Genomic DNA, 27,298 nt, shown 5'->3' with positions numbered 1-27,298 from the left:
CAGCTCTGGAGTCTCCCCTGAATCCAGAGACCTCGAGGACTGGATTCAGTTCCTTCCACCACCAAGGATTCTTCCAGCATCTGCAAGTTGCTGGAGTCTGTGCTGAAGAAGATGTGCTGAAGGACAAGAGACATGCTGGTCCATTCTCTTTATTCCCAAAACCAAGTCATGCACTCCCAGCCAGGTCACTCCCAACCAACTCTCCCTGCTGCAGTTCTGACTTCTGCAGCCTCATGATCCAAGGATGGACTTGGCCCTGTATTGAGCCAGGCAATAAAAGCACTGAGCACAGACAACACCAAACACCACTGGAACTGAGAAGCTCACAGGCTGCCCTTAGCACGGCCTCTCCCATGCCAGAGTGGATCCTTTGGGTCCCCATCTGAGGTTTCCCAGTGCTGCAGCTCCTGGCTCAGCTCTGGTTTGGAGAGTCCTGTCCTGTGAACTCTCAGCCAGACATGGAGCTCAGCTCCAAGGGAAGTGCTGGGCTGGGATCTGCGTTGTGGAGATGTTTTGCTCCAGGGACCTGTGGGAGTGAGAGCAGAGCCCGTGTGGGCACACAGAGGGCTGCAGGACCAGGGCAGGACAGCAGCAATGTCCCAGAGGCTTCCAAGTGTCCTGGGGAAACACCCTCACTGGGGATCCCACAGCAGACAGGACACATCACCCCTCATGCTCACAGCCCCCAGACTGCAGTGGGGGTCCCAGTGTTGCTCTTTTTGGGTCAGGAAGGCTCAAGTCTGAGGAATCTGCTCACCTTGGTGCCCTGATCCATGGCCTGTGCAGCCATCAGCGCCACTGCCTTGGTCCTGGCACTCTGTGCCTGGGGGAAGAGGATGAGACCCATGAGAGGTCTGGTGCCCCTGGTGCTGCCCCTCTGACAGCCAGCCATGGCTCTGAAGGAGAAACTGAGCTTCCCTCTGCTCCTCTGGAGAGGATCTCCCCGAGAGCTGTGGGGACAGGCATCCTGTGGGATCAGTGTGTGGAGTCTGCTGGCTCCTGGTGCAGGATGAGGCAGGGTCAGCTGAGATCCTGCCCTGCTCGGCCAGGAATGCCTCAGCCAAGGGCACCTGGCTGCCAAGCTCCCAGGGATCAACCTCCCCCTGGCAGTGCCAGCTGGCACAGGGCAGCCTTGCCCTTGCCCGGTCCTGTGCCCAGCTCTAGAGCACTGTGGCACTTCCAGGCTGGGAATATGTGGCTGTGGAGCAGTCCTCTGCATTATCCTGCTGTTGCAGGCAGCAAAACTCCTCCCCTGGCTTTCACAACACACTTCCACAGCAAAGGCTGACAGTGCAGGGATGATGCCAAGGGAAAGAGCAGTGGCAGGGATGAGGGGGCTCTGCGGTGCCACACACCAGGAGCAGCATCTCCACAAGCCCAAGGCATGGAGTAGAGAGAGTGTGGCAATCCTGATGTTTGGAGACTTGGCAAAGATGAGTGTTTCGAGGAAGGGCAAGGAGATCTGCTCATCTCAGCACCTCCAAATTCCCCACAGCTGCTGCTTCCCTGCCCTTTCCACCTTCTCAGTGGATCAGCTGCCAAGTGCCCTGACACACTGACGTTTGCTGGTTTCTGCCAGAGTGCAAGGAAACACTTTGGAAGGGCACCTGGGTATTTTTTTTGGCAGATGAAAGGAGGTTAAGTAACCCACTAGAATTTGATAATGTCACTAGAATAATTAAGAATATAATCTTGGTCGCAGCCCAAGGGTGGGGCTGTTTGCTTCCACTCACACTGTGAATGGAAGCTGGGGAGGTGCAAGCAGCTCCCTGCTCCATCTGAGGGAGCTCCCAAGGGAGCACCAGAGGGACACAGTGAAGGGAATTAACTCAGCCTTTCCCAGAGGGAGACAGGAGTGAGGCTTCCCTGGACAGGGAAAGGTAAGGAACAACCATTTCTTCCTGGACTGGCAAGTGTTGAAAAGCCCAAGCCCAGCCAAGCTCTGGGCACGCCATCAGCACAGACAGCAGGACCTTGGGCAAGCGACCACAGCTGGGCTGGTGTTAATCTGCTCCTCTTGGAAGGGAGTGCCAGCTTCCAAAATCACTGTTTCCCAGGATATGAACTCTGTTACAGCCATATCAACCCAGCTCTTTTCCTCCAAGGCACTGGGCTCCAGGAATGCCAAATGTCTGATGTGATCAGGAGAGCCAGGACACTTGGAGGCCAGAATCCCCACCCTGGGGCAGGTGCAGCAAAGCAGCTTCAGCACAGATGTCTCACCTGCAGCTCTGGCAGAGGACGTGGAGTCCCTCTGGAATGGGAACTCAGAAAGCCCCACTGGATGCCCATATTTTCCATCTTGCAGCAAAGCCCCTGGGCCATCCCCACCAGGCTGCTGGGGGGAGTGACAGTGACCAGAGGGACTCTGGGCACAGGGGCTGCCCCAGGCCGTGCCCAGGTGCTGTAACTCCTGCCCAGGAGCGGCCCTTGCCCGGCCCAGGTGCTGGAATGTCGCACGTGCAGCTTTGTGGGGGGGAGGTTCTCAAACACACGGAATCCTTCTTTAATGGCAAAATCCCAGGCCAGATCAGCCACAAACTCAGTGTCCTTGGGGCTGCTGTCACCTGGAGCTGGCCTCCCTGGGGACAAGAGAACAGGACACTTATTTGGAAAAGTCTGTGTTACGTAGTCACCTCCCAAACAGCATCACCTGCCCTCCTCTGGGCCAGCCCAGCAGGACTTGGGGAAACTCCTCTCTAAGGGATGTGAAAATAACATCAGATTTAATTCTGATAAAGGCTCCAAGGCCACACCTGCTGTGTGCAGAGCACCCAGAGCTCTCACCACCTCCCCGTGAGTTCCTTGGCAGTGGCTGGTGCTGAGCTGGAAGGTCTGAGAGCTCCATCTGTAGGACACAGCTCTGGGCTCCCAACTTTGGCCTCTGCTCAGTTCTCCCAGGAAAGCAAAGACCCCACAGCACAAGCAGCAGGCAGGAACAGGCCTGTGCTGGAGCAGGGAGGCAGCTCTGTGCCCCTGGTCAGGGACAGCTGGCCTGGTTGGGCTCCTCACCTGCCAGGGAGCCTCGGCGCCGTCCCTGCAGCATCACAGCCAGGCGGAAGAAGGCAAAGGCCAGGTAGAAATTCCAGTTCTCCGGACGCTCCACTCCCATGTGGCCACAGTACATCTGGGAATACTCCTCTGCCGTGGGAATCCCCAGGTGCCCCAAGTCACACTTCCTCAAGCCTGGAAGATGGGAAGAGGTACCAGGGAGTCAGCTGCCAGAGCAGCTCGGAGCTCCCATGGGATGGTGTGAGCCTTGTGGCACAGCCAGGCCCTTCCATGGAGGCACCTGCACCCTCCAGGACCTGCACGGCTGCAGTGCTGGCTCCGTATGGAACTCTGGGGTTTGGCACCAGCCCGTGCCCCAAAATGCACAGGGGGCAGTTCTCCTGGTTAGGGTGAAACCGTGACTGACAGAGATCCCTCCTAAATGATGGAACCTCTCTGTTTGACCCTGTATTTTTCTTTTTAACAAGTGTATAACTTAGTGCACAAAGCAGTCCTGATCTGCTTCACAACTTTCCCACCCAAAAGAGTTGCCCAGCTTCCCAGCTGGAGTGAGAGGGAAAACAACTCAAACACAGAGCCCTTTCCAGCTGCACTGAGCCCCACTGCCAGCTGAGCTGCTTGGGCAGGAGCTGATCTGTTCTGAACTCTGGTTCCTCTGCGTGTGCCAAAGGTGACTGTGCCCCCTCTGTACCTCTGCGAGCACTAAAGTGGGCTGGCAGGAAGAAGCTCATACAGTTATTCGCCAAATCACACATGGGATCTCCTAGAGAGGCAAACTTCCAGCCCAGCACAGCAAGGACTTCTGGCCTGTCTGGATGAAAGACCAGGTGGTCCATCCTGTATCAGAGGGAAAAAGAGATCAGAAAAGTCTGCAGAGGAGGGAAAAATCCCAGTGCTCAGCAGCAGTAGGTGCTTTCAGTGCTCTTCATTCTCTTCAAAAATTGACAAGTCCTTTGGAAGGCAGCACAAAGTGAAACATTAATTTCTGCAAGCAGAGGATGGAGGTTACTCAATATTGAACTCTCTGGTTAATAATGCACTAAACTGTGCTTTGGAGAATGAAACCAAGTTAGTCAGAGCCTCAGATCAGGGCTGAGTGCTGATTACTGCAGGAAGAGCTGACGATCCTCCAGTGTTAGACCAGCATTTGCAGCTGCTGGATGAAGAAACTCAATCTCATTCCCTGGGGATGTGACCATGACCCAAAACCCAGCTTTTGGGCTGCTCTGAAGCTGCTGCCCCAGCCCAATCAGCACCTTTTGGAGTTTGTGGGTCATTTTACACTCAGTCCTTTTTTCCTGCCTGGGATGTGCTCCAGGGCAGTACCTGAAATCACCATGCACCAATGTTGTCTTCTGGGATTCAGGAAAATGCAGAGGCAGCCACTGGATGAGCCTCTCCATCGCTGGGATCACGTGAGTTTCCACAGCTCGATACTGCTTTGTCCAGGTCTCAACCTGCTGCTGGATGTAATTTCCTGGAACAGAGGAACAGAGGCTCCCAGGGAAAGGCACAAAGAGGCTTCAAAAGGGACACAGAAAAAGTCAAACAGCCAAGCAGATCTCCGTCCAGAACCCTGATTTAAGCTCCAAGAATTTAACTGCAATTTCCAGGGGTCTCATATATTCTTAACTGGGCACTGGATTTAACATTCAGGAGGAAAGAATCCAATCCTGGACAAAATGTAACTTCTCCACCAGCTCCAGGAAGCTGAGCTATCTCTGCAGAGGGACTGGAGGGGATGCCTGGGGAGGTTTGGTCAGAGATGGCAGCAAAGAGTGGGCAGAGATGGCAACGGGCATGGCAGGAAGCTCTGGGAGGTAGGAGAACTTTGGGAACTCATGGGAAACCTGGATTGGAAGAGCTCTTCACACCCTCCCACCACACCTGCGGATTCAGACTCTGGACTGCTCATCTTCACTTTCCCACCTGCCCCCAGTTTGCTCCATCCCTTGGAATGCTGACACCCAGGAGAAGGAAGGATCCAGAGGCTCCTCTCACCGTGCTCCCCGAGGTCCTGCAGCTTGGCTGCTCCGAGGTCCAGGCTGTGGATCCTGGCCAGGACGTGTGCCATGGCCCCGTACCAGGCCCCGCGCCGGCGCGGCGGCACCGCGGGCAGGGACGCGGCGCGGTGGATGTGGCCAGCACAGTGCTCCAGCAGGTAGAAAGGAGTGCCAAGGATGCTGGGGAAGCAAACTGGGATGTGTGGGGCTGAGGTCAATCCTGCAACTACACCCCAGATCTCACCTGCACCTTGAACGTGCCCCCCAGGCCTCACCTGTGTGGGCAGGTGAGGAGCAGCCCCAGCAGCACTTGGGCGCTCACTGGAGCCCAGCTCAGGCTGCCTGTGGCCCATGGCTGTGGCATGCTCAGCCCTGGCCCCTCCAGCCCCAGGAAGCTGAGCCTGGAGCCAGGCTCCAGCAGCAGCTGCTCCCTGCAGTGGGTGTGAGCTGGGCTGTCGGGCTGCTCACAAACACCAGGAGCAGTGGGCACACATCGAGCTGCAGTGCAGACACTGAGTCCTGCAGCCAGCAGAGATCTGAGCAGGCTGCAGGCCTGAGGGCTGTCCTCTCACAGATTTGCTGCTGTCACTGCTGTCTGAGGTCTGGCAGTTGGAAAAATCCTTTCTTTATTGCAAACCTGAGCACTCTGAGTCAGCAGGAAGCCCTACAATATTGCTTTATAAGTGCTTTTCAAAGAGAGCTTCTGGATTAATTGCTAAAATGGGACATACCTAAACCAAACCAAATAAAAGTGATTCTGTTCTTTGAACTTCTGGAGGCTCCTCCAGCCCTACACTGCACAAATGTTCATTAGATCAGAGCACTTTGGGAGCTCTGGTTCCTTCTCTCTTCATCTTTGGGGGAATCTGGCTGCAGTTGTCAAGCACAGAGTGAAAGCTGAGGGACAGGATTACCTTCTGTCCTCGCAGAGAGCAAGCACAGGGGGCACAGGAACACCAGCCTCAGCCAGAGCCTTCAGAACCCTGCCAGGGAGGGAGAGAGATGCAAGGGAATCAGTCCTGGAACTGCTGTGTTGGAGGCACCATACCACTGTGCTCAGCTTTAAATATACTAAAATAATGTGGCTGGGGGGAGGTGAAAGGAGCACACCCACATCTTCCCATGGCCCAGAGCCCCCAGACCTATCCAGCACTCTGGAAAACAAGGGGAGGTCATAAATGATCCTCCCCAGGTGTCCTGCTCCTCCAGTGCTGAGGCAGCTCCTCTGGCACAGCAAACTGCAGCAGGACCCCCCTCACCTGTATTCCCTTGGGACAGAAGGGCCTGGCGGGCCTGAGGGAGGCTCCTCCTCCTTCTTCAGCACCAGCAAACGACCTCCAAACTTCACCAAATAGCTCCGGGTGGACTCTCCAAGGTCAAACTGCCGTAACTCCAGTGGGGCTGGGAGTTGGGAGCAGAGGGTCAGCACTTCTCCAGGTTTTCCATGCCCTTCCTGCACCTGGGGTTGAGATCTCACTCTGTGTCCCAAACCCCTGGGGAACATGGCAGTAGCTCACAGATGCCTCACAAGACAGGAATATTCCTGGCATCCCTTTGGCCGCTTGTGCTCAACCCCTCCCAAAATGAGGAAATCCTAAAATGTTGTGTCATAATCCTAGGAAAGTGATGGATCACTGAAACTGGAGTGGCTGTGCTGTTTGTTTGGAGATTACGAGCCTTTTCTTAATATTATTTTTCAATCCCTATGTCATAGGAAAAAGCCAATAGCACCAGAATATCCAGGTTTTCTGATGGAAGGGCCAAACCCACTGCAATACCTGTTGGGTGGGCATCTAGAACATCTCCAAGGTACTTTTGCAGACGATCCTTTGGGATTTCCATGCCTGGTCTCACTGAACGAGTATAGGGAACAAACCCTTGCAAAGGAAATCCCAGATGGGTTTCCAGCTCTTTGAGTGCTGCTTTTGGATCATCAACCTGAAACCAGGAGGGAGAGAGTAGCACTGGGTGACAGCTAGAAGACAAAATTTCCTGGGAAAGACAGAGCCCTGCATGGTTGGGATGAATTTATCTGTGAGTCCATCAGCACTGATCCACTGACACACAGGAATTCATGGGTCATTCCCTGCCAACACAGAGCTTCCCACCTTTACTCTGCCCTGGAGAGACCTGTGATGGTGGCACAGGCAGTGTGAGCTTGGGCTGGGATAAGAGCTGGAATTCCCTGTGTGCAGTCCAGGGGAGTGGAGGTCACACTTCCCACCAGTCCCACTCTTGCCCTTTTCCCAATGGTCCCCAAAGTAAAACCCCTGTGCTCACTGACCCCAAAGCCTGAGGCTAACCTGTCAGTCCCCAGCTGACTCATCCATGAGGCCTCAGAGTTTCTGGGAATTCATTAACTGAGGCTCATTTTCTGCTGTGGTTGTCTCAACCATACGGATGGGGTTGTTTCTCCAATAGGGAACAGAGGAATAGGAATGAGGAGGGACTTCCCTGAGCTTACACAGGGTTTGGAGCCATGAATGAAACAGCCCAGAGCAGACTTTGCCAGTGATCCCTGCTTTAACCCCACCACATCCTGCAGGGACAAGCAAGGCTGGAACAAAAAGCTTGGCAAGAGTCGGCCACTGCCACTTGGAGATCCTGAGCTGTTCAAATCAAACAGCTTCTGGACCCAAAATCCCTCCCCAGATCCCACCCTGGCTGTGTCACTTTGTACCTTCACTGTTTTCATGCCAAGCTGGGCTGCTGCCTTCAGGTTCTTGCTGCTGCTGTCCAGCAGGATGGACTCCTGGGGCTGGACACCCAGGCGCTCCAAGCACAGCTTGTAGATCCCAGGATTTGGCCTGGGCATCCCTTCCTGATGTGATTCAACCATCTACAGCAACAACAGATGGAATATGCATGAGCCTGCTGTGACCACAAACATCTGGGCAGTGCTGGAAATGGAGATGGGAGGGTGGGAAAGAGACTGTCTAATTAACATGAGAAATAAAGGATGTGGAGCTGGGTAGGCCGTGGTTCCAGAGACTTTGTGGGTGCCAAATGCTTTGGCCGTGGCTCCTCAGCTCAAATCAGCCAAACAGGATGAGCCAGTCCTTGGATGGAAGATATCCAATGAGATGTCCCGATGTGGGAGACCAGATTGGTCCCAGACCAGTTGTTCAGTGCTGTCCAAGGAAGCCTTGGATGGCAGCACCTTCCAAAGGCTCTGGAAAAGCAGCATCCTGACCACTGCACCCACCAGCCACCCCAAAGCCACCTCCACAGCAGCTGACCATAACCATCCACCTAAAATCTGGATCAAAAAAGCATTGACTCAGTGTCTGAACACTCCCACTGCCCTCACAACCATGAACAATCCAAGCAGCCATTCCCCTGCTCTGGTAACACTCCAGGAACAGCATTGGATGGATATAAAGCCAGCACTAATGGAAACCCACATTCAATTATTTTTCCCCCACTAATTGCTGCGCAGGGCTGTTGCTCCTGTTCCAGGAGCAGCACACACTGGAGAGGCTGTGGGTATTGGAGCCTCGAGGTTCATGTGTCATCTAATCTGCTAATCTGTGTCATTTTTGCAAAGGTGAAGTGTGCTAGGAAAGGAGACTCTGCTGGGAGAGGAGCATCTGCTCCTCAACTCACACAGGTCAGCATGTTGGGGTAGTGGTTTTTTGTTGTACAGGGGGTGCATGGGCTCCTTGAAGAGTACTTACTCTTTTAAAGCTTATTTTTGTTTGTTTGTTTTAAAGCAGGCAGGGCACTGAATAATAACATTTATTTCTAGTCTGGTGTTCCAGCTTCCAAGTCCTCTGTCTCCATCGCTGCCTGTGCCTGTTACACAGAGGCTCGTGGTTGTGTGGGCACTTTGCAGTGGATTTGCAAATGTCACTCAGCCCCTCTCCAAGTGCCTACAAGGAATTGTGTCAGGAAATTTTTTCCCAGGCTGATGTCAACCAAAGCGTGCTGCTGCTCATCTGCTACCTGCACTTAAAGAATTTCACTGCTGCTTTCACAGGTGGAGGGCCAGAGCCCCATTTGGGATCCATCCAGACTTACCACATCAAAGTGCTGTTGGTCCAGGGGCAGGAGCCTCTCTCCATCCCCCAGGCACAAGCTGTGCCTCAGCAGAGCTGTCTTAAGCCCTTCTGCCCGGATACACTGAGCTGCTTCTGCCATTATGGGGAGCTGTTTTATCATCTCCTTTCGGATTAAATCCCAGAGAAAGGAGTGCACTGGAACACGGACATTTGCCTGAGAAACAGAGAAACCCCAAGAGTGATAATGGGCCAGAAATGGGGTGAAAATGAGCGTGCTTGGGTAGGTATGTTGCCTGATCATCTTATTTTGCTGTCCTGCTTCCTCTGGCAGCAGAAGGCAGGCAGGGAATCTCTCAGCTAAATTGCTTTGCCCAAATAAACAAATGTTCTCACATTCCTAATTCTACAGCAGAGATAAAGGGCTGATTTTGGGAAAGAGAAATCGCTGGCACTGTGCCTGCCATGGGATCAAGGCAGTTGACAGCTCAGCAGGTAGGAAAGGAATCTGCATTTTAGACTGAGATGTTTAAAAAATACTTTATTCCAGTAGGAAATTAAGGCAGATTAATCTGTCTGCCTGCCCAGGCACCAGGATAATGGTGAAAATCTGCCCTGCTCTGACAGCAATGCTTCCTAGATGGAAAATCCAGACCCTTCAACCACAGAATTTCTTTTTAAAGCTCCTCTTTCCTCACTGGACCTGTTTCCATGCAGTCAGGAAGCACAAGGAGAGCAGGGGGGAGTTGGCTTACAATCTCAAAGCACTGCTGTCCCAATTCCTGCAGGAACTCCACAGCTGTCAGCTCTCCCCTGGAATACTGGAGAGAGAGGCTGTTCTCCCCTCCAGACAGTGCAGCTTGCTGGATGGTGCCGGCTGGAATGCAGCTCCGGGCCTCCCAGTCTGCATGGAGAACAGCAGGGAAGCCAGGAAAGAGCATCAGCAGACTGGGAAATCAGCTGGGAGTCCCTCGGAGGCTGATACAGGGCCCAGCACTGTGAGAATGATGGGCTGCACTGGGGTGATTGACACAGCACAGAGGGAAGAGTTTGGGCATTCCAGGAACTGCAGCACCTCATCCCTGTTTTCAGTGTGGAGAATTCCCAAAGGACTGCACCAGCCTTGGGTGGCATCAGGTGGTGGCACTACAGGACAGTTTTGTTACCGGGGGGTTCAGGTTTTGTTACCTCTGTGACTTTTGATGGCACAACAGGTCCCACCATCACAAGTTCTTGGGTGTCTCACCAGAGCCAGCTGAAAGAGGCACCTGAAATTTATCTTCCCTCCATGCACAGGAACAAGAGGAGCTCTGCTGACCAGGGACCAGATCAGGAGAAGGGCTGGAGCTGTGCCAGGGCTCAGTTAGGCTGAAATATCAGGGAAAGGTTCTTTCCCTGATATTTCCAAGCTGGGCACTGCCCAGACTCCCCAGGGAATGGGCACGGCCCCGAGGCTGCCAGAGCTCTGGGTGAATTTGGACACACTGCTCTCAGGGACAGGGTAAGGATTGCTGGGGTGTCTGTGCAGGGCCAGGAATGGGTGATGATCCTTGTGGGTCCCTCCAGCTCAGGGCCATTCTGTGATTGTGTGGGATCAGGAATGGGAATACACACCTGTGGCTGTCCTGTGAGGGGCTGGGAGCAGCACCCCGCTCTCCTCAAAGACCACGGCTTTGTAAGAGAAGCCTCTGGAGTGCTGCGGGATCAGCGGGAGCCGCCGGATCCCGGCACACAGAAGGTTCTGGGCACGGGCAGTGCCCCTCAGGTACATGCTGGGAGCCACGGCAGGGGCCAGGGAAACTCACACCTCAGCCGGGGAGAGGCTGGAGCACAGCTGTAGAACTACAGGGGAAATGTTTATTCATGCACACAGAATCATGGAATTGTTAATGTTGGAGAAGACCTCCCTCAAATCAGCCTCCCCAGGTCCACCAAACCCTTGGGCCCAGGGCTGCCTCTGCTCAAGCTCTGAACAGTTCCAGGGATGGTGGCTCCACCTGGGCAGCCACTCAAGTGTCCCAGCCAAACCAGGGACCCCCAAATGGGGCTTTACACAGGGTCCACACCCCTTCAAGGGCTGGGCACAACGGGGTCGCTCATCACTAACACGCACTAATTACTGATCATCATCAGTGACTGCAGCCATGTGAGGGTCGGGCTCTGCTCCCAGGGGACAAGGGACACAACAAGGTGAAACGGCCTCGAGGTGTGCCAGGGGAGGTTCACGTTGGACATCAGGAGGAATTCCTTCATGGAAAGGGTGGTCAGGGATTGGAACTGCCCAGGGAGGTTTGGAGTCCCCATTCCTGGAGGTGTCCAAGGAAGGCCTGGACGTGGCACTGGGTGCTCTGTGTTGGTGACAAGGTGGGGATGGGTCATGGGTCCATGATCCCGGGGGTCTCTCCCCTCAGGGATCCCGGGACCCCTCACACCTCCCGGGCCGATGATCCCGGGGGTCTCTCCCCTCAGGGATCCCGGGACCCCTCACACCTCCCGGGCCGATGATCCCGGGGGTCTCTCCCCTCAGGGATCCCGGGACCCCTCGCACTCCCGGGCCGATGATCCCGGGGGTCTCTCCCCTCAGGGATCCCGGGACCCCTCGCACCTCCCGGGCCGATGATCCCGGGGGTCTCTCCCCTCAGGGATCCCGGGACCCCTCGCACCTCCCGGCCCGCCCGCAGCGGGCAAGGCTCCCGCTCTCGCGAGAACGTACCTCGAACTCTCGCGAGAAGCAGCGGCCGCCCCTCGCAGCCCCCCGCGCGCTGCCGCCGCCGCAGCCGCCGCCGCCCGCTACGTCACCGAGCCGTGACGTCACGGGGTCAGAGGGGAAAGGTGCGGGAGGCGGAAGCGGCGCCGGTCCTGGTCCCGGTCCCGGTCGGCGGCGGCCCCGCGGAGCCCATGAGCGTGTCCCTGGTCGTGATCCGGCTGGAGCTGGCCGGGACCTCCCCGCTGCCCGCGGGCTTCGCCTACAGCGCGGCCGGTGGGTTCCCCCCGCCGGGGGCACGGGCGGGGCGCGGGGCAGCGCGGCCGGGCCCGCTCCGCACCGCGCAGCTGCCGGCGGGGGCCGTCCCGGTGCTGCCGCTCCCGCGGCTCCGCGCACGGCGCCTCGTCCCAACGCCTGCTTTGTCCCCGCAGCTCCGGACATGGCAGCGGAGAGCACCGGCGCGGCGCCCGCCGCCGTGCCCGCCTGCCTGGAGGGGAAGGGCCCCGGGGAGCGGGCGGCCATCCTGCACCAGCACCTGGGCCGCAGGGAGATGACCGACGTGATCATCGAGACCATCCAGCCGCGGGCAGGTACCGGCCGCGGGCACCGGGGGCGGTTTGGGCTCGCCGCTGGCGGCCCCGTGGTGGGGGAGAGTGTCCCGGTGCTGTCACCGGCCGGGCAGGGCGGGGGGGCCCGGGTGGTGGGGGGCTTGCGGGGCCGGAGCGGGCCCTGCAGCTGGGAAACAGGCTGAGAAGTTCAGGGATGCGGGGGGCAGGGCCGGGCACTCCTGGGGCACTGCCCGCTGACCTCATCCCGATCCGCAGCTTCCTCCCGAGGGGCAGCCCCGAGCTCTGGGACAGGGATGGGACCCAGGGAGTCGCTGGGGCTCTGTCAGGGGGTTTAGGGTGGAGCTCAGGGAAAGGTTCTCCCCCAGAGGGTGCTGGGCACTGCCCAGGCAGTGGGCACGGCCCCGAGGCTGCCGGAGCTCCGGGAGAGTTTGGACAAAGCTCCAGGCTGGGATTGTTGGGGTGTCTGTGCAGGGCCAGGGGCTGCACTGGGTGATCCGGGTGGTCCCTTCCCCTCAGTAAAGGGGAAACTTTGCCTTTGTGAAAGATGAAGCACAAGCTGCCATGGAGGGAAGAAAATCCTCGGAGGCTGCATCAGCTGAGGACAAAACTAAACAGGAGGATCAAAGCAAGGAGTGTGAGGCTGCTCCAGACTCGCCTTCCAAGCAGCTCCCAGACCAGATTTCCTTCTTCAGCGGGAACCCCTCGGTCGAAATCGTTCATGGAATTATGCACCTGTACAAAACAAAGTAAGAATTCCTGATTCACGCGAGCTCAGGTGGGAATGGGAGGGTGAGTTGGCCACCCTGGGGCTGTGGCTCCTGAGTGGGGACAAACAGGAAGGGTGACTCGCTCCTGGGAATGCAGAGAGTGACTGGTGTTAATGGTGGAGCTTGTCACAGGGTGACAGCTGTGGGTGACACTGGGGGTGTTGAGGGCTTGTGAAGAGTGTAAGACAAACACAGATTCAAAAAGAAAAAAAGACATTTGAAAGCAGCTTTCCAAGGGATCCCACAATTGAATAGTGATCTCTGGGGCCTTGGGGACAGGTCTGGGAGCTGTGTGAGGCAGGAGATCTAACGCTGTATTCCAGGGGTTCCAATTCCACACCACTCCCCTATAATTGTGTGAGAACTCCCATTTCAGGTCTTCCTGAAAGAAAGGAGACCCAGAGCCACTAAATGGGCATTGGCAATAGTAACAAACATTGCTCAGTTGTTCTAGGACTAGTGCTGAACATCTGGGGCTTGCCAACTTCAGCTGTTTTTATAGAAAAACAGGTGTCAAACTATTCCTGGCAAATCCCACTGTTCTTGGAGCTGCCCAGGTTCATCCTTGGCTAAAGGATGTCTGTTTGTGGTCACTCACCACAGCCCCTTCCTCCTCCCCACTGATGACAAAAGAGGGTTGAGGTTTGACAGCAGAGCTGCTGTGACTGTGTGGCTGGAGCTGTGTGTCCAGCTGTGTGTCCAGCTGTGCCCTGCCCCGGGAGGTGAGGCACAGCTGTGTCCCTGCCGTGTCCCCAGCAAGATGACGTCCCTGAAGGAGGACGTGCGGCGCAGCGCCATGCTCTGCATCCTCACTGTCCCCGCCACCATGACCAGCCACGACCTCATGAAGTTTGTGGCCTCCTTCTACGAAGTGATTGAGCACATGAAGATCATCAGAGACTCCACCCCAAACCAGTACATGGTGCTCATCAAGTTCAGCTCCCAGGTAAGGTGCTTCCAGCATTGCTTGGCTGCAGGAATGTCACACCAAGTCACTGATCTGGAGGCTTGGGTGGCTTCACTGGGCAGCTCTGAGCCAGGCTTGCACTTACCCATGGAGAAACAGCCCTGTGCTCCTTCCCAGAGAATTCCTGCTGAGATTAGTCCTGCACCTGGAAGCAGTGGATGCCATGTTCTGGCTGTACTGTTCTTTTGGAAGGATATCTTTCAAAAATTAGTCCACTTCCAGAGTTCTCTGCTATCTCTCAGCTTGTTCAGTCTTGTGCTGTGCTGAACAGAAAAAAAACAGCCAGGGGAGCTTCCTTTGTTTTAAGAAAGGATTTTCCTGCTTTTCTGAGGAGCTGGATGGTTTCACAGCCACTGCCAGTGTGGAAAGAACAGAGCCCCCCAATCTGAGAGCCTGGGGGTGAATTGTACCCAGATAACACAGATAACAAGGGGCTCCTTCAGGCCCCTTGGACTGGACTTTAAATTCCCCCTCAGTTTCCTGTGTAGACCCTTTCACTTGGACATTCTCTTCTCCCAGCTGCACATTATTTATTTTGGGGTTCAGGGAGAGGTTTCCCCCAGCTGTGAATTCTGCCTGAGAGATTTCCCCAAGCCCTTTGTGCAGGTGGAGGATTTGTGTGAGTTTTGTGCTAATTGCAGTAGTTACAAAGATGGTTTTACATCTCTTGTTCCATTAAATTACTCAGGCAAATATTTAGTGCTAACCAGCCTTGCAGCAAATCTCTAAACTTTTGCTCAGTTCACCCTGAAATTCCTGTTTCTCAGGCAGTTCCCTGAAGCTCTGTTGACCCCTAATGGCTGTGCCTGCAGGTAGCAAAACAAATCTCCAGGTTCTTTATGCCTGGAATCACCAGGAGAGTGAGAATGTGACATTCAGCTGATTGGTGGTTGTGGAGAAGAGGTTTGGGGAGCTCCTGAGGGAAAAGAGATTATGGATTTGGCAGGTTTTGGGTCAGTTCTGCCTCTTTTGCCCTGGAAAGTGCCTGGACTGTGAGTGATGAATGGATTCTGTCCCACAGTTAAACTGACACCAACCTGCAATGTGGCCCTCTTACATTTTGCAGAGAGCAAATTTGCTTTGCAAATGCACTGAAATTGCCAACAAAGTGTAAAACAGGTGCTGAAGGGGAATCCCCAGTGCCTGCTGAGTGCTCCAATGTCAGCGTCACTGCCCTGAACTTCACTTGTGACTTCCAGAGGTGATGCCAAACCCAGCACCAAAATGCAGTGCCTGGAGCTGGCTGAACCCCTCCTCTGGTGTTCCAGGGAAGAAGGGAGGATATGGGAGGCTTCTCCTCCTCTCCCTTGGGTGGGTGAGCTGGGATTTTCCTGTTTGTAACCAATTTCCCCTGCTCTGTGCCCAGGCTGATGCAGACAGTTTCTACATGGCCTGCAATGGCCGGCAGTTCAACTCCATCGAGGAGGACGTTTGCCAGCTCGTCTATGTGGAAAGGGCTGAAGTCTTCAAGTCAGAAGATGTAAGTTTGGTTTGTTTTTTTTTTTTTCTCTGCACTTCAGAAGGTCTTAACAGGATTTTTTTTTTTTAAGAATAAGCAGCAAAAATGCCTTAATGCATCATCCCCACCTCCATTTCCCATTCCAGTGGTCCTTGGAAGAGTTTGTGTGGTGACTCCATGGACTTTGTGCCTCAGCTGTGGCCTAAACCTGCCTTGGGTTATAATTTAGGGAATCCACAGAGCACAATGGGGCTGGTTGCAGGTGCAGCCCCTTCACTGAGCCCTGGCTGTGGCCCTTTGAATGTTTAGGATCACTTTCTTATCTGTGCAATAAGTTCCCAACTACTGTGTGGCCTCACAGCGTTCCTGTGTCATGGTTTTGAACCCTGGTGCCAGCAGTGATGGGAAGTTGGAGTTAATTGCTGGTGCTGGGAAGGTGCTGAGCAGTTTCTCTGTGCCTGGTGCTTGCAGGGGGCCAGCCTGCCCGTGATGGACCTGACAGAGCTGCCCAAGTGCACCGTGTGCCTGGAGAGGATGGATGAGTCTGTGAACGGGATCCTCACCACGCTGTGCAACCACAGCTTCCACAGCCAGTGCCTGCAGCGCTGGGAGGACACCACGTGAGAGCCTGGGCTTTATTTCCACCTCTGAGGCCCTGCTGGGAGTGCTGCGGGTTGTGCTGACAAAGCTCTGCTCGTCACTGTGGGGGCAGGAATTACTGCAAGTCCTGATGCTCGGTTTTTCCCATTAAGGGGCTCCCAGAGAAAAATCTCCCCACCAAAAGTAATTGAACAATGATTCCCAGGGGCCTCGCTGCTGAGGCAGGGAGGGACTTGAAGAGAAATGCTGATTATTTCAAAATACTCTAGGAGAAAAGTGCTGGGCTAAACAGGCCTGGCTGCACACACAGCCCTGCTTCACTCAGCCTTGGCAGCTCAGCCAGGCCCTTCCTTGGCATTGCAGATGGATCTGCTGGAGCTGAGGGGCCTTGTGGGGAGCCCTGCAGCCTTCTCTCCTACCTGGATGCTGGGAGGGGAGGAAGAGCAGGTGTGCAGGGGCACACTGGGAAGGGGAAGGCAGGGGAAGAAGGGATGATGACAAGATAGCTCAACAGATCAGGCAGGGGAGGCTCCTGCTCTTCCAGGTGAGCGATGGGAAGTCGTGTCCCTGGCACAGGGAGACCTTCCATGGCACTGGGCAGGCTGGGGGCTGGACCTCTGTCTCTCCTTAAAGCAGCTGTCCTTGCTGCCACTGACCCTTTCCTCTTGGTGCTCCCAGCTTCCCAAATCCCTACGGAGTGGGATTTTGGTGTACCTGGAGCCCCCAAGTGCTGCTGTCATCTGGGTGTGTTTGCCATTCCTCTGGACACTTTGCTGGTTTGCTGCACCTCAGGCAGGCACAGACACTGCAGCAGGAGGCTGCAGATCCTCCCTGTGGCTGCTCCTTCCCTGCTATCCCAACTCCTGGATTCTCTGATGGAATGTGAGGAAAGATTGTAGCTCTCTGTGATCTATCACTCCCAAGGCAGAGTAACAGAACTCAGTGAGATTAATCAGATTTGGAGATGTGCAGGCTGAAGGGCTGCTTTGCTCCATAAATCCAAGCCAGTGGAAATTTGGGGCAGTGGAGCATAGCCAGCACAGGAGCAAGATCCCAAATAGCCATTAAATATGGAATATACAGTTTAAGCAGAACTTATGCTCCCAGTCTAAAGAAATGACAGAGGAAAACCTCTGTTCTCCTTGCTCAGGCACCACAGAGGCTGCAGGTGCCTGAATTTGAATAGAAACTGACTGCAGCCCAGTTGCCTCTTTCCTGGGAGATTTCTGGGGCTTACCTGGCAGCTAATGAAAAATAAACAGTCCTGGCAGCAGCCTCAGTTATCCCATTCCTGAGCTGAGCTGCTGCTGCTCCAGGGCTGGACACAGCTTCCTTCTGGTCTGGGGTGTTGTGTCTTTGTGGCAGCACTGAGGGAGTTCCAAAAGAGATGAAACATCTGGATCTTTGGTAGATCCAAAAGGGATTCCTGCTACTGATTCTTTTAGGGTATAGTTATGGGATATTCTTCCTGGGAGAGCTGAGATTGAATCGTTCAGGTTGGGGTGGGATCGAAGTATCTCCTCAGGGCTGTTTTAAGGACTGAGGGGTGTTTGCAGAATGTCACTTGGCTGTCCCCAGCAGTGTGTTGTCCCAATGCCCTTCCTCAGTGTGTAGCTTCTGTGTAAACCCCTTGGATGGCACCAAAACCAAATCCAGGTAAAGTGGCTTTGGGAGAACTGTTCTTTGTTGTGTCACCAGTTTAAAACCAGTAACTTAGTGTAGAATGAATTCAGGTGGGGTAAATGTGAGCTCATGGGTGATACAGGGAACATCCTGCTGCACAAGGCATTTCCCTGGAGCTCTCTGGCTCTCTTCTCAGTGACTGGAATGTGAAGATGTTGCTCCCTGTGTCTCATGACATTCTTGTTGCCCTCCAGGTGCCCTGTGTGCAGGTACTGCCAGACTCCAGAGCCTGTGGAAGAGAACAAGTGTTTTGAGTGTGGAGTTCAAGAAGTAAGTAGGTGGGTGGAAGGTGAGATCTGGCCTAGATCTGACTGCACAGCTGCTTGGGTTGCTTTGGGGCTTATTCTTGGGCTGATTTCGGGCTGGTTTTACCAGCCAGTGGGGTATCAGCTTTCCTTTTGAATTGCATCAGTGCTGGGAAGGGATGTCACCTCACAGGTTTCCTGTTCTGATGAATCTCTGTGGTTCTTAGAAAGATCAGTGTGACAGCAGGGAGCTAAACCAGCCTGATGGTGGTGGCCCTTCCAGTCTGTGCCCTCCAGAGCTTGCTGAGATTCCCTCATTCCTTAGCCAAGGCCACTCTCCCATCTGGGTGGGATGTGTCCAGCCCCTGCAGGGGTGTAACTGCCTTTGATGGGCAGAGCCCCCTTCTCTCTCCTTGGCCTTCCAGCTGAGGGGGAAAGCAAACACTGCTGGTTCCTGAGGCTGTGACTGGAGTGGGGGGTGGTCACGCTGTCTCGGGGTGCTGCTGCCCCCAGAGCTGCCCCCCAGAGCTGCCCCTTGTGTTGCAGAACCTGTGGATCTGTCTGATCTGCGGGCACATCGGCTGCGGGCGCTACGTGAGCCGCCACGCCTACAAGCACTTTGAGGAGACGCAGCACACGTACGCCATGCAGCTCACCAACCACCGCGTCTGGGACTACGCCGGGGGTGAGCCTGCAGCCCTGGGGGACAGGGGCTCACTGAGGCACAGCGTGCTGGGCACGGAGGAGCTTGTGTCTGGGCTAATCCCTGACTTTGGGGAGCAGCCATCTCTGCTCTAGCGCAGCTTCCTGGGGCTGGAGGAGGGGGAAGGTGACTCAGTCACAAACCGGGGCGGTCCCACAGCATCCCTGGAATGTTTGTTACTCCTTTTCCATCATACCCCATAAGGTATCTTTTCCAAATACCCCATAAGGTGGCTGGGAAAAATCTCCTAAAGAGCAAATGCAGGTGGTGTTGGCTTTGTGCCTCGCTGAGGGGCAGGGTCTGGGTGGTTTAATTGTGCTCCATGATTGGGGTTCCTCAGATCTGAGTGCCCATGATTTTCTCTCCTCAGACAATTATGTCCATCGGCTGGTGGCAAGCAAAACTGATGGCAAGCTAGTTCAGTACGAGTGTGAGGGGGATATGTGCCAGGAGGAGAAAATTGATGCCTTACAATTAGAGGTAAATATTTTCACTTGTTGGACTCTGCGTTGTGGAAATGTTTCCAACCCCACCACAACCACGGTTCAATCCCATCAGCTGAGGCAGCAGATCTGCTCCCAGCCTGGAATTGTCTCCAGGCAGGAACAGGATGGGTTTACTGCTTTTTTTTTTTTTTTTTTAATCATTTTTTTAAGCCTCTCCCTGGCTCTGCAGAGCCAATGCAGCGCAGTGTGAGCTGGCTGCAGTGTCGTCCTGTGGTCACTGGTGATTGAAGCAAAGCTGCTTGTGCTGCTGCAAACAGGGGGCACCGGAGGGAGGAGAGGGTCTGAGTCACTCCCCAGACCCTTCCTAGTGGATCTGTGGCTTGGGCTCAGAGCCATGACCTTTGTGGAACTGTCAGTTTGGGTAGTTTAGCTCCCAAACTGAACGAGGATGCAGGAATCCACAGCTGTGCGCTCACCTTGGCGAGCGCAGAGAGCTGACAGTCTGATGCCAGCCCTGTTCTGTTCCCTTCCCTTGAACAGATAATGATTTATTTATTTTTTGTACCTGTTGCCCAGCTTCTCCTAACTAAAGGAGAGGAGCTTGAAATGCCTGCTTCACTGAGCAGCCACTGCAGCACGATTTCAGCCGCATTAGACATGAGGGTTTGTGAGGAGGAACAGCCCACAGAGACCAGACTGGGGGAGCTCATTGCTCACATAAATATTTGGTTGCTTTTCAGTGAATTTTCTGATTAACACTTGTATGTTAAACCAGCTAATTTTAACCCTTTTTTTCTGTGAGGTGATTGCTTGAAGCATGTAAGATCTCTCTGTCTAATGAGATTGAAATATTTCAAGAGAGAATGAATTTGGCAGTGTTTTGGCACTCGGAAATTACTGAGAGTGATCAAGGCTCTGTGCATGTTTAATTCTCTAGTGAATGCCTAATTTGATGCTTATTAGCCTGATGAAAAGGAGTAATCACCTTTTTCAACCTTCTCATGACTCATTTGCAGAATCAAAAGGGAAAAGATGGGATGTAGGGCATAGATCCTCGTTCAGATATCAAAATGATATTGGAATGGGCCATACATGTTGGAGAACAGTAATTGGGAATGGTTACAGAGAGCTGAGGGTGCTTTCCCAGAAATCTCCTTATAGGAAAACTGGATATGTGCGTTGATCCTACTGCACTGGAGTTTGGGTTGTGGATGGGAAGTCTTCCCCTCAGCCTTTGGGATCTCAGACTCTCAGGACAGGGATGGGTGGTGGTGCTTTATTTTCCTGTAGACATTTATTGCTATTCCCATGAAAAATCTGTCTCCTTAAACAATTCTTGGTTTGATACTTTCACTTGATCCTTGTTGTGCTATAAAGGCTTTCCTTAATTTAAAAAAAATCCTCCAAAATTATTTGATTGGGAACTCAAACTGGTGAAAGCCATCAGCTGGATCTGCAGCTGGGCTGTGTGTCCAGAACCTCCTGATTTCATCTGGTTCAGTTGACTTGTGGATTGGAACCCTTAGGGCTCCTTAACCAGCAGGGCCACCCTGACTGCTCTGTGTCTCTGTTTGTAGTATTCCTATTTGCTGACGAGCCAGCTGGAATCCCAGAGGATCTATTGGGAAAACAAGATTGTCCGGATCGAGAAGGACACTGCTGAAGAGGTGAGCTCTACCCTGGGCCTGTGGGAAGGGTCCTGGCCCTGTTAAATGGGAGAAGAAGGAGCTGCTCAATCTCAGGTTGAGCCTGTGCGCCTCCTGCCGCAGCCTGCTCCGCTCCCAGCTGGGAAAATTGGCTCCAAGATGGATCTGTCCCTTATCTGGCTGCTCCCAGGGAGCAATTTGCTGCTCAGTGGTGCAGAAGCAGGTAGATTGCCACAAAGATTGCAGCTTGATTTAAATGTGCTGCTGGGGAAATGCAGCAGTGGTGGAAGGCAGCGCGTGGTGCTGCAGGATCCCGGAGCCATCCGTCTCTCCGACACGGATCTCCAGGGAATGTTGGTGGAGCAGAGACAATATGACTTTAATTTGCTCGGCTGCAGAAGGTGGAACTGTCTCTCTGCTCCAAATGCATATTGATTTGCCCTTTCTTTTTGATCCCTTTTCTCTCCTCATCACCCTTTGGGAAAAGTTCAGAGTCTCCTCCTATAAAGCATCCTGCAGGCAGGACTGCTTCAAAATGCCACCACGAAAAATCCAGGGAGGATATGCTACTCCTTTTTTACTCTACATAGATCCTTTCAACCAGGTTTAAAGTGAGTTAGGATTTAGAATTAAGTCCTAAACTTACTTCAGGACTTCTAATTAACCATTTAAGCATCTGCAATTAAGTAAAGATAGAAATTGAGACTGTTGAAATGGTGGTCATTGACCTTGTCCTAAAGAACAGTCCCAGGAATCTTATGGAGGGCCTTATAAAAGAAAAATATATATAAAAAATCATCTTGCAGGAGACACAATCCTCAAAGCAGCTTCAGAATGAAACCACTCTGATCCCTGCTTCAAATGTGGTTTCACATTTAAAGATCCCAGTAATTTTATCCATGGCACTTGTTCCATGTAAGTCTTGTCTGGATTGGTGCCACCATGCAGTGTATTCCATTATCAGTGCTCAGGATACTTCCCCAAATTAACCATCAGCAGCACCAACATTCCCTGATGAGGACTGGAAGGCTTCAAACCTGCTCTCCATCCATGTGTGCTGACACTGACATTAGTCCAGACTGCTGCTCCAGGAAAGCATTTTCCATTAAATTCCTGCCCCACTGCCTGTGAGCATGCTGGAGGCACCAACAGAAGGGAAACAAGAATTCCTGACTCTAAATTTCATTTAAGTCTCATGCTGGAGGTTTGACACCTGGAGAAGGAGAGCTTGGCTTTCTCCAGGAGCAGCAGCTGGAATGGGGCAGCAGAGGGAAGAGGAAGGCCATGGCCAGGGGATGTTTGTGTTTGTGGGAGGGAGATATTGGTGTCAGTGGGTCAGTGCCTTATGACAGCACTGCTGAGTCAGCCCCTGCTCATCTTCACACTCATACTCTGAGGTTTAGTTTAAAATGAGCAAAAGCCCAGCCTTGTAACGCCTTGAGGTGGAAATCTGAGTTTGCTGGTGGATCCAGAACCACAAGAGAGTGGCCAAAGGAATGCTGGATGCAGGCAGGAAGAAGTTAAGGAGCTGCTGCAGCTTTTGGCAGTGCCTGGCACGGATCTGCAGCCAGAGTTGCTGTTCTGTGGGAGCAGCTTCCACGGCAACGTGGCTCCTTGGGAGGCTGGGATCCGAGGCTAACACGGGGGGTCCTCACCAGAACAAAGCCTTGGCTCCAAGCTTTCCTTACCTGGGGAGAGGAATTGGTCAAAGTCTGGAAACAGCTCTGGAAAACCAAGTGTCGAAAGGGCAATGGACTTTGAGCTGTTGGAAATGTCCCTGTGTTTGTTTTTACAGATTAACAACATGAAGACCAAGTTTAAAGAGACCATTGAGAAGTGTGACAGTCTGGAACAGCGGCTCAATGACTTGCTCAAAGAAAAGCAGTCAGTGGAGAGGAAGTGGGTACCACTGCCAGGTTTAGTTCCATGCAGCCATTAAAACACCGTGCACTGACATCCAAAAAGAAAGAAAAAAAAAAACCCTGCTATTCTTGGGGTTTGAGCTGTTTAAGCTGCAATACTGAGAACATGGCTTGCTTTAAAAAAAGCTCTGATTTCTGTAGGTGTTCACAAATGGGAAGTGTCTGAGTGAGCCCAGCTTTGGGGCCATGAGCTCCCTTTCCACGCTCTGAATGTTTAGCATTCAGGGATCCTTCTTCTCCCTGCTCCGAGGGAGATGCCAGCTGGTTCTGCCCTTGGTGGGTGCATCCAAAGGGATGAAAAGCAGCTCAGCAGGGTCATCACCCAGCACAGAGGAAAACACAGATCTTGGGAAGTGCCTGGAGGAAAGATGTCAAGCCTGGGAATTGTGGATCCATGCAATCCTTGGGTGGGACTGTGTTCCTGTTCCTCCCAGCCCAGGGCCTGTCCAGCAGTCCTGGCTGGAGCAGGGAGCACTGAGCTCCATGCAGCTCACCTTCCTGAGTGGGAAACGGGCAGAGGAGGCTGCCAGCAAACTGCCAGGACAAAAGCAGAGTTGTTGGGAGCAGGAAGCCCTGTCTGTGAATCACAAGGCTGATACCTTTGTGGGAGCATCTTCCTTCCCAGTGAAATGGTATTTTGAGGGTCTTGGAGCGTGGCAGGAGGCCCCTGACTGCCCTCAGCTCTCTCAGGGTGCCTTGTAATCCCTGTGCCCTTTTTGGCACCCATTCCAAAAGCTGCAGATGTGTGTCCAAGGTCAGTTCCATCTCCCAGGCACACCCTGCCTGTTGCCTGAGCTGTTGGCATTTGGCATGAGATGGAATTGCCTGACCTGGGGGGATTTCAGAGTCTTCTTGTATTGCCTCCCCTTGCCCATCTCTGCTGGAAAACCAAATTCCAGGTGGTGTTGGTGGGCTGGGGGTCAGTTATCCAGGCTGAGGTGATGTTTGGTCTGGTGGGCAGTGCTGCTGTCCTGACTCCTGCTTCTCTCTGCAAGGTGTTCCCAGCTGAACAACAAAGTGGCAAAACTCTCCAACGAGCTGAAGGAGGAGCAGGAACTGAACAAGTGCTTGCGAGCAAACCAGGCCTTGCTGCAGAACAAACTGAAGGAGGAGGAGAGGGTGTTAAAGGAAACCTGTGAGCAGAAGGACCTGCAGATCTCTGAGATCCAGGAGCAGCTGAGGGATGTCATGTTCTACCTGGAGACACAACAGAAAATCAACCACCTCCCAGCTGAGACCCGCCAGGAGATTCAGGAAGGACAGATCAACATTGCAGTGGCATCTTCTGCCAGCTCCTCCACGGCAGGCACGGGCAAACCTTCCTCCAGGAGAGGCCGTGGCAAGAGAGGGAAATGAGAACAGGAATTCTCTGCTCCCACCCTGGAACTGGCCGTGCCAGCAGCAGGCCAGGCTCACCTCGGGACTTGGGCTGGGAACACCCAGCTCAGTAAAGCTCAGCTAGAAATTGTCTCCAGAGCTGCTCATAAAACTGGCTGCCAGTCAGCGGAGGTGTCTGTGGTATTTAAAAGCATTTCACTGCACTATTTAGCTGTTTTTAGGCAGATCTTGGTGACCATTTTGCCTTCCCTCCTTTTCAGAGCCCCTCCTGTCATGCATTTGACTTTCTTGGAGAGTGTTTTGGGGTTCGGGGCTGTGGGGTGTGTCCATTTCCAACATCCCATTCCCTGCAGGGGTGCTGTAGAGTAGGCTCAGCCCGGTGTGTAAGGCTTCTCCAGGTTCTTCTGGATTAAAAGGATTCTCAATTAAGAAGTTATTTAATAAACAGTGTAAATTAGGTTATACACATCTCCTTTTTGTATGTGCAGTCCTGACACTGCAGAACTGCCTGTGCAGGAGTAGAACTGTAGTTTGGAAAGAAAAAGGAGTGAGGTGTGGAAAATAAACCATCTTAGTGGTGTAAGAAACCAGGCAAGTCCTAAAGGCCAATGGAAATTTAAAGGCTTTAAGGGACTTTGCTCTGATCTCTCTTAATTTTAAAGGTGGCCTTTGAGAGGCCAGTGCTTGCTGTGCTGCCTGTGGGGCAGAAAGGGTGAAAGTTTTGTGTTCTGGATGCTGTTTAATGTGGTTATTTTATAGGTATTTCTACAAATTAAGTAGAGTCATCTGTGAGTTGGGGAACGCATTCCCAGCGTCCTGGCGCTCCTGGAGCGGGCTGCATGTGTGTCCCCTGCCTGAGCTGCTCTGGCAGTGCTGGTGTGAGCCCCAGAGCTGTTCTCCTCAGAGCCAGGTGAGGAGAGGGACAAGCACAGCCTTTTCCAGACTCTTCCCACGTTCCCGGAGCTGCCGGTGCCGGGTCTGCGGCGGAGCCGGAGGCGCTGCCCCTCCACCGGGTCCTCAGCAGGAGCTGCAGCTCTTGCTTCCAGTTCCTGTGCTCACCAAAACGTGGCACTATCCACAACCTCAGCTGGCAAAGCTTCTGTGTGACTTGCCCCAAAGGGACGCAGGTCCTGGAAGGGAATTTTGTGCACAAATCTACTTTGGTTTGGGGTTTTTTTTGTTGGTTTTCACTTAGAATCTAAGACTCGATGCTCCGGGGTGGGAAGTTTTCCCCTGGAGAAGCGACTGTCCTGGTTGCTGTTGTGCTCAGAATCAGAGCATTTAAAGGCTGATCTTTTGTTAAAAATGGCAGGGGAGTCCCCAGTTGTCTTTCCAGGCACAGGATGATCCTGATCCTTGTTGGAACAATCATGACCTTAGTTTGGAACACTGAAACAGCTCTGGCTGAGCAGGTCCAGCCTGGAACACAGGCATGAAACAGCCAGTCCTTTATTGCTAGAAGTTGTTCTTTTTTTGGCCCATTGAAAGGGACAAGTCCCAGTCCCTGGAATGACCCTGGGAAGGCGGGTGGTTCTCATCCGTTTCCTGGCTGCATGGACAGAGAGAGTTGAACTTCCTCATTGGAATTACAGGGTTGTTAGTGCACTCTGGGCATCCCCTGCTTGGGTTTGGAGATCTGCCCCCACCACCTGGAACTTGGACCTTTTCTGACTTTGTAGCAGGAATGTACACTCGCTTTTCCAGTGTGTGGATTGAACTACCAGGCCTCTGCCTTCTGTAAATGACTCTAAGGACCTCGAGATGTACAGCACAGCTTGCTCTCCTAGAGAAACTATTTTATTTAAGATATATTTTTACACCATTAAGATCCTCTGACCTTTTGCTGAAGGCTTGCTTTGTGTAGAACACTAAAGATGCTGTACTGTATCTTGGAATTCATTTTCAAAAAATGTGATGGAAAATTAAACCAGCGTGCAGTTCTTTCTGTGTGTGTGTTCCACTGGAGGGGAGGGAGGAGGTTATTTTGGAAGTCTGATCGTTTTTAACTCAAAGGCAAAGCTGTCCAAATGAGCTCTTGGCCTTCTTTGGGCTTGGAAAGTTGGGCCCAGCTGAGCTGATAGGAGCAGATAAGGCTGGGGCAGTTATCTCTGGGCAGCTTGTGCAGAAGCAGCAAGAATTGTAGAAGGCTTTGTGTTAAACCAAATAACTCTCAGTCCTTGAGTCCCCTCCAGCTTCTCCTTAAACCATCCCAGGTGAGCAGAGAGCCTGCAGTGTCTGTCTGGGTGTTTAATTCACCTAGATCATTGGGCTCCCCCAGGCTCCTTCCCTTGGGACACTTCCCACAAGGAAATGGGGCTTGTGGTAAAGGGAAAGGTCCCAGCTCAGGCTGGTCTGACTTTTCATTACCCCTCATATGGAGCCACAAGTGCCTGGAAAAAGCTTTGGCGCTGGCACCTCAGCCTGTGGTCAAGTTGTGACATCAGCAAGTGGAGCAGCAGGTCAGCGCTGGCTGTGACTCACTGTCCCCACAGCAGGAGGCTGCAGCAGCGTGAAATTCGCCAGCACTGGACAGCTGAGATTGGCCGAGCTCCTGCTGTGGTTACAACCCTTGAAATAGACTTTTTTTATTTGGAAATCCTGGCAGGAACACACCTTTCCCCAGCTTACCAGCACAGGGGTTTGCTGGCTGTGCTGGGTGGTCTCCCAGGGAGCTGTAGGACACAGCCACGTGGGCTCCGTGGAATAACAGAGAGATGTTCCTGCAGGAGCAAGAAATGAGGGACCTGCTCTCCTCAAAGCACTGCTGGTGGCCAGCACATGCTGGAACTTCACTGGATCCTGCTGCTCCCTCAGGAAAATGTCCCTGCTTCACCTCGTGGCAGGGAGGGAGCAGGACACCAAAGTGATTCTGTGAGCAGGGGCAGGATGGTGACCGGGAGCCTCCGCTGTCACCGCCGTGGGGCCAGCACAGCACCCAGCTGCCAGGAGAGGAGGTGGGCAGGGGCTGCAGCAGAGGCTGTGGCATTGCAGGGGCCGGGGAGAAGCCCAGCTGGAGCGGGGTCCCAGCCAGGAGCCGCACGGAGCTTGGCAGAGCCTGGAGGATGCTGCGATGATTCACTCCAGCAGCTGCTCCCGAGTGAGCGCAGGGAGAGGCGGCTCCACGGGCTCAGCTGGGAGGCAGGGACAGAGTGCTCTGCTCCCCTGCTTGGGAGGGAAGTTTTGGGCAGCTGGGGGTGAGCTGGGGCCCAGGGCTGGACTGTCACTGCTCCATGACA

General features: G+C 53.5%; 2 protein-coding genes across 9 annotated transcripts; one reads left to right on the top strand and one right to left on the bottom strand.

Moving 5' to 3' along the window:
* Positions 1 to 133: 133 nt before the first annotated feature.
* ACAD10 (acyl-CoA dehydrogenase family member 10) lies at positions 134 to 11,815 on the bottom strand. 8 transcript variants are annotated; one of them, XM_053958982.1, is made up of 15 exons: positions 11,727 to 11,815; positions 10,628 to 10,855; positions 9,769 to 9,917; positions 9,036 to 9,230; positions 7,696 to 7,854; positions 6,794 to 6,953; positions 6,275 to 6,416; positions 5,930 to 5,998; positions 5,014 to 5,195; positions 4,339 to 4,489; positions 3,704 to 3,849; positions 3,013 to 3,186; positions 2,224 to 2,582; positions 758 to 823; positions 134 to 526 (listed from the first exon to the last, which is right to left on the bottom strand). In XM_053958982.1, the coding sequence occupies exons 2-15, from the start codon at positions 10,782 to 10,784 to the stop codon at positions 449 to 451; spliced, it is 2,187 nt and encodes a 728-aa protein (XP_053814957.1). In that variant the 5' UTR covers positions 10,785 to 10,855; positions 11,727 to 11,815; the 3' UTR covers positions 134 to 448. The 8 variants fall into 8 exon arrangements, with proteins under 8 accessions (XP_053814957.1, XP_053814959.1, XP_053814958.1 ...); XM_053958984.1 differs by lacking the exon at positions 11,727 to 11,815 and adding an exon at positions 11,677 to 11,720; XM_053958983.1 differs by lacking the exon at positions 11,727 to 11,815 and adding an exon at positions 11,619 to 11,716.
* On the top strand, positions 11,814 to 26,003 carry BRAP (BRCA1 associated protein). The gene is made up of 12 exons (XM_053958989.1): positions 11,814 to 11,993; positions 12,149 to 12,307; positions 12,831 to 13,032; positions 13,810 to 13,999; positions 15,387 to 15,500; positions 15,951 to 16,099; positions 17,957 to 18,032; positions 18,554 to 18,692; positions 19,081 to 19,190; positions 20,734 to 20,823; positions 22,598 to 22,701; positions 23,720 to 26,003. Exons 1-12 carry the CDS (start codon positions 11,912 to 11,914, stop codon positions 24,078 to 24,080), a joined length of 1,776 nt encoding a protein of 591 aa, XP_053814964.1. The 5' UTR covers positions 11,814 to 11,911; the 3' UTR covers positions 24,081 to 26,003.
* The last annotated feature ends 1,295 nt before the right edge of the window (positions 26,004 to 27,298 follow it).

Source organism: Vidua chalybeata, chromosome 18 (genome assembly GCF_026979565.1).
Source record: "Vidua chalybeata isolate OUT-0048 chromosome 18, bVidCha1 merged haplotype, whole genome shotgun sequence".
NCBI lineage: Eukaryota > Metazoa > Chordata > Aves > Passeriformes > Viduidae > Vidua > Vidua chalybeata.
This window is presented reverse-complemented; position numbering and strand designations above follow the sequence as displayed.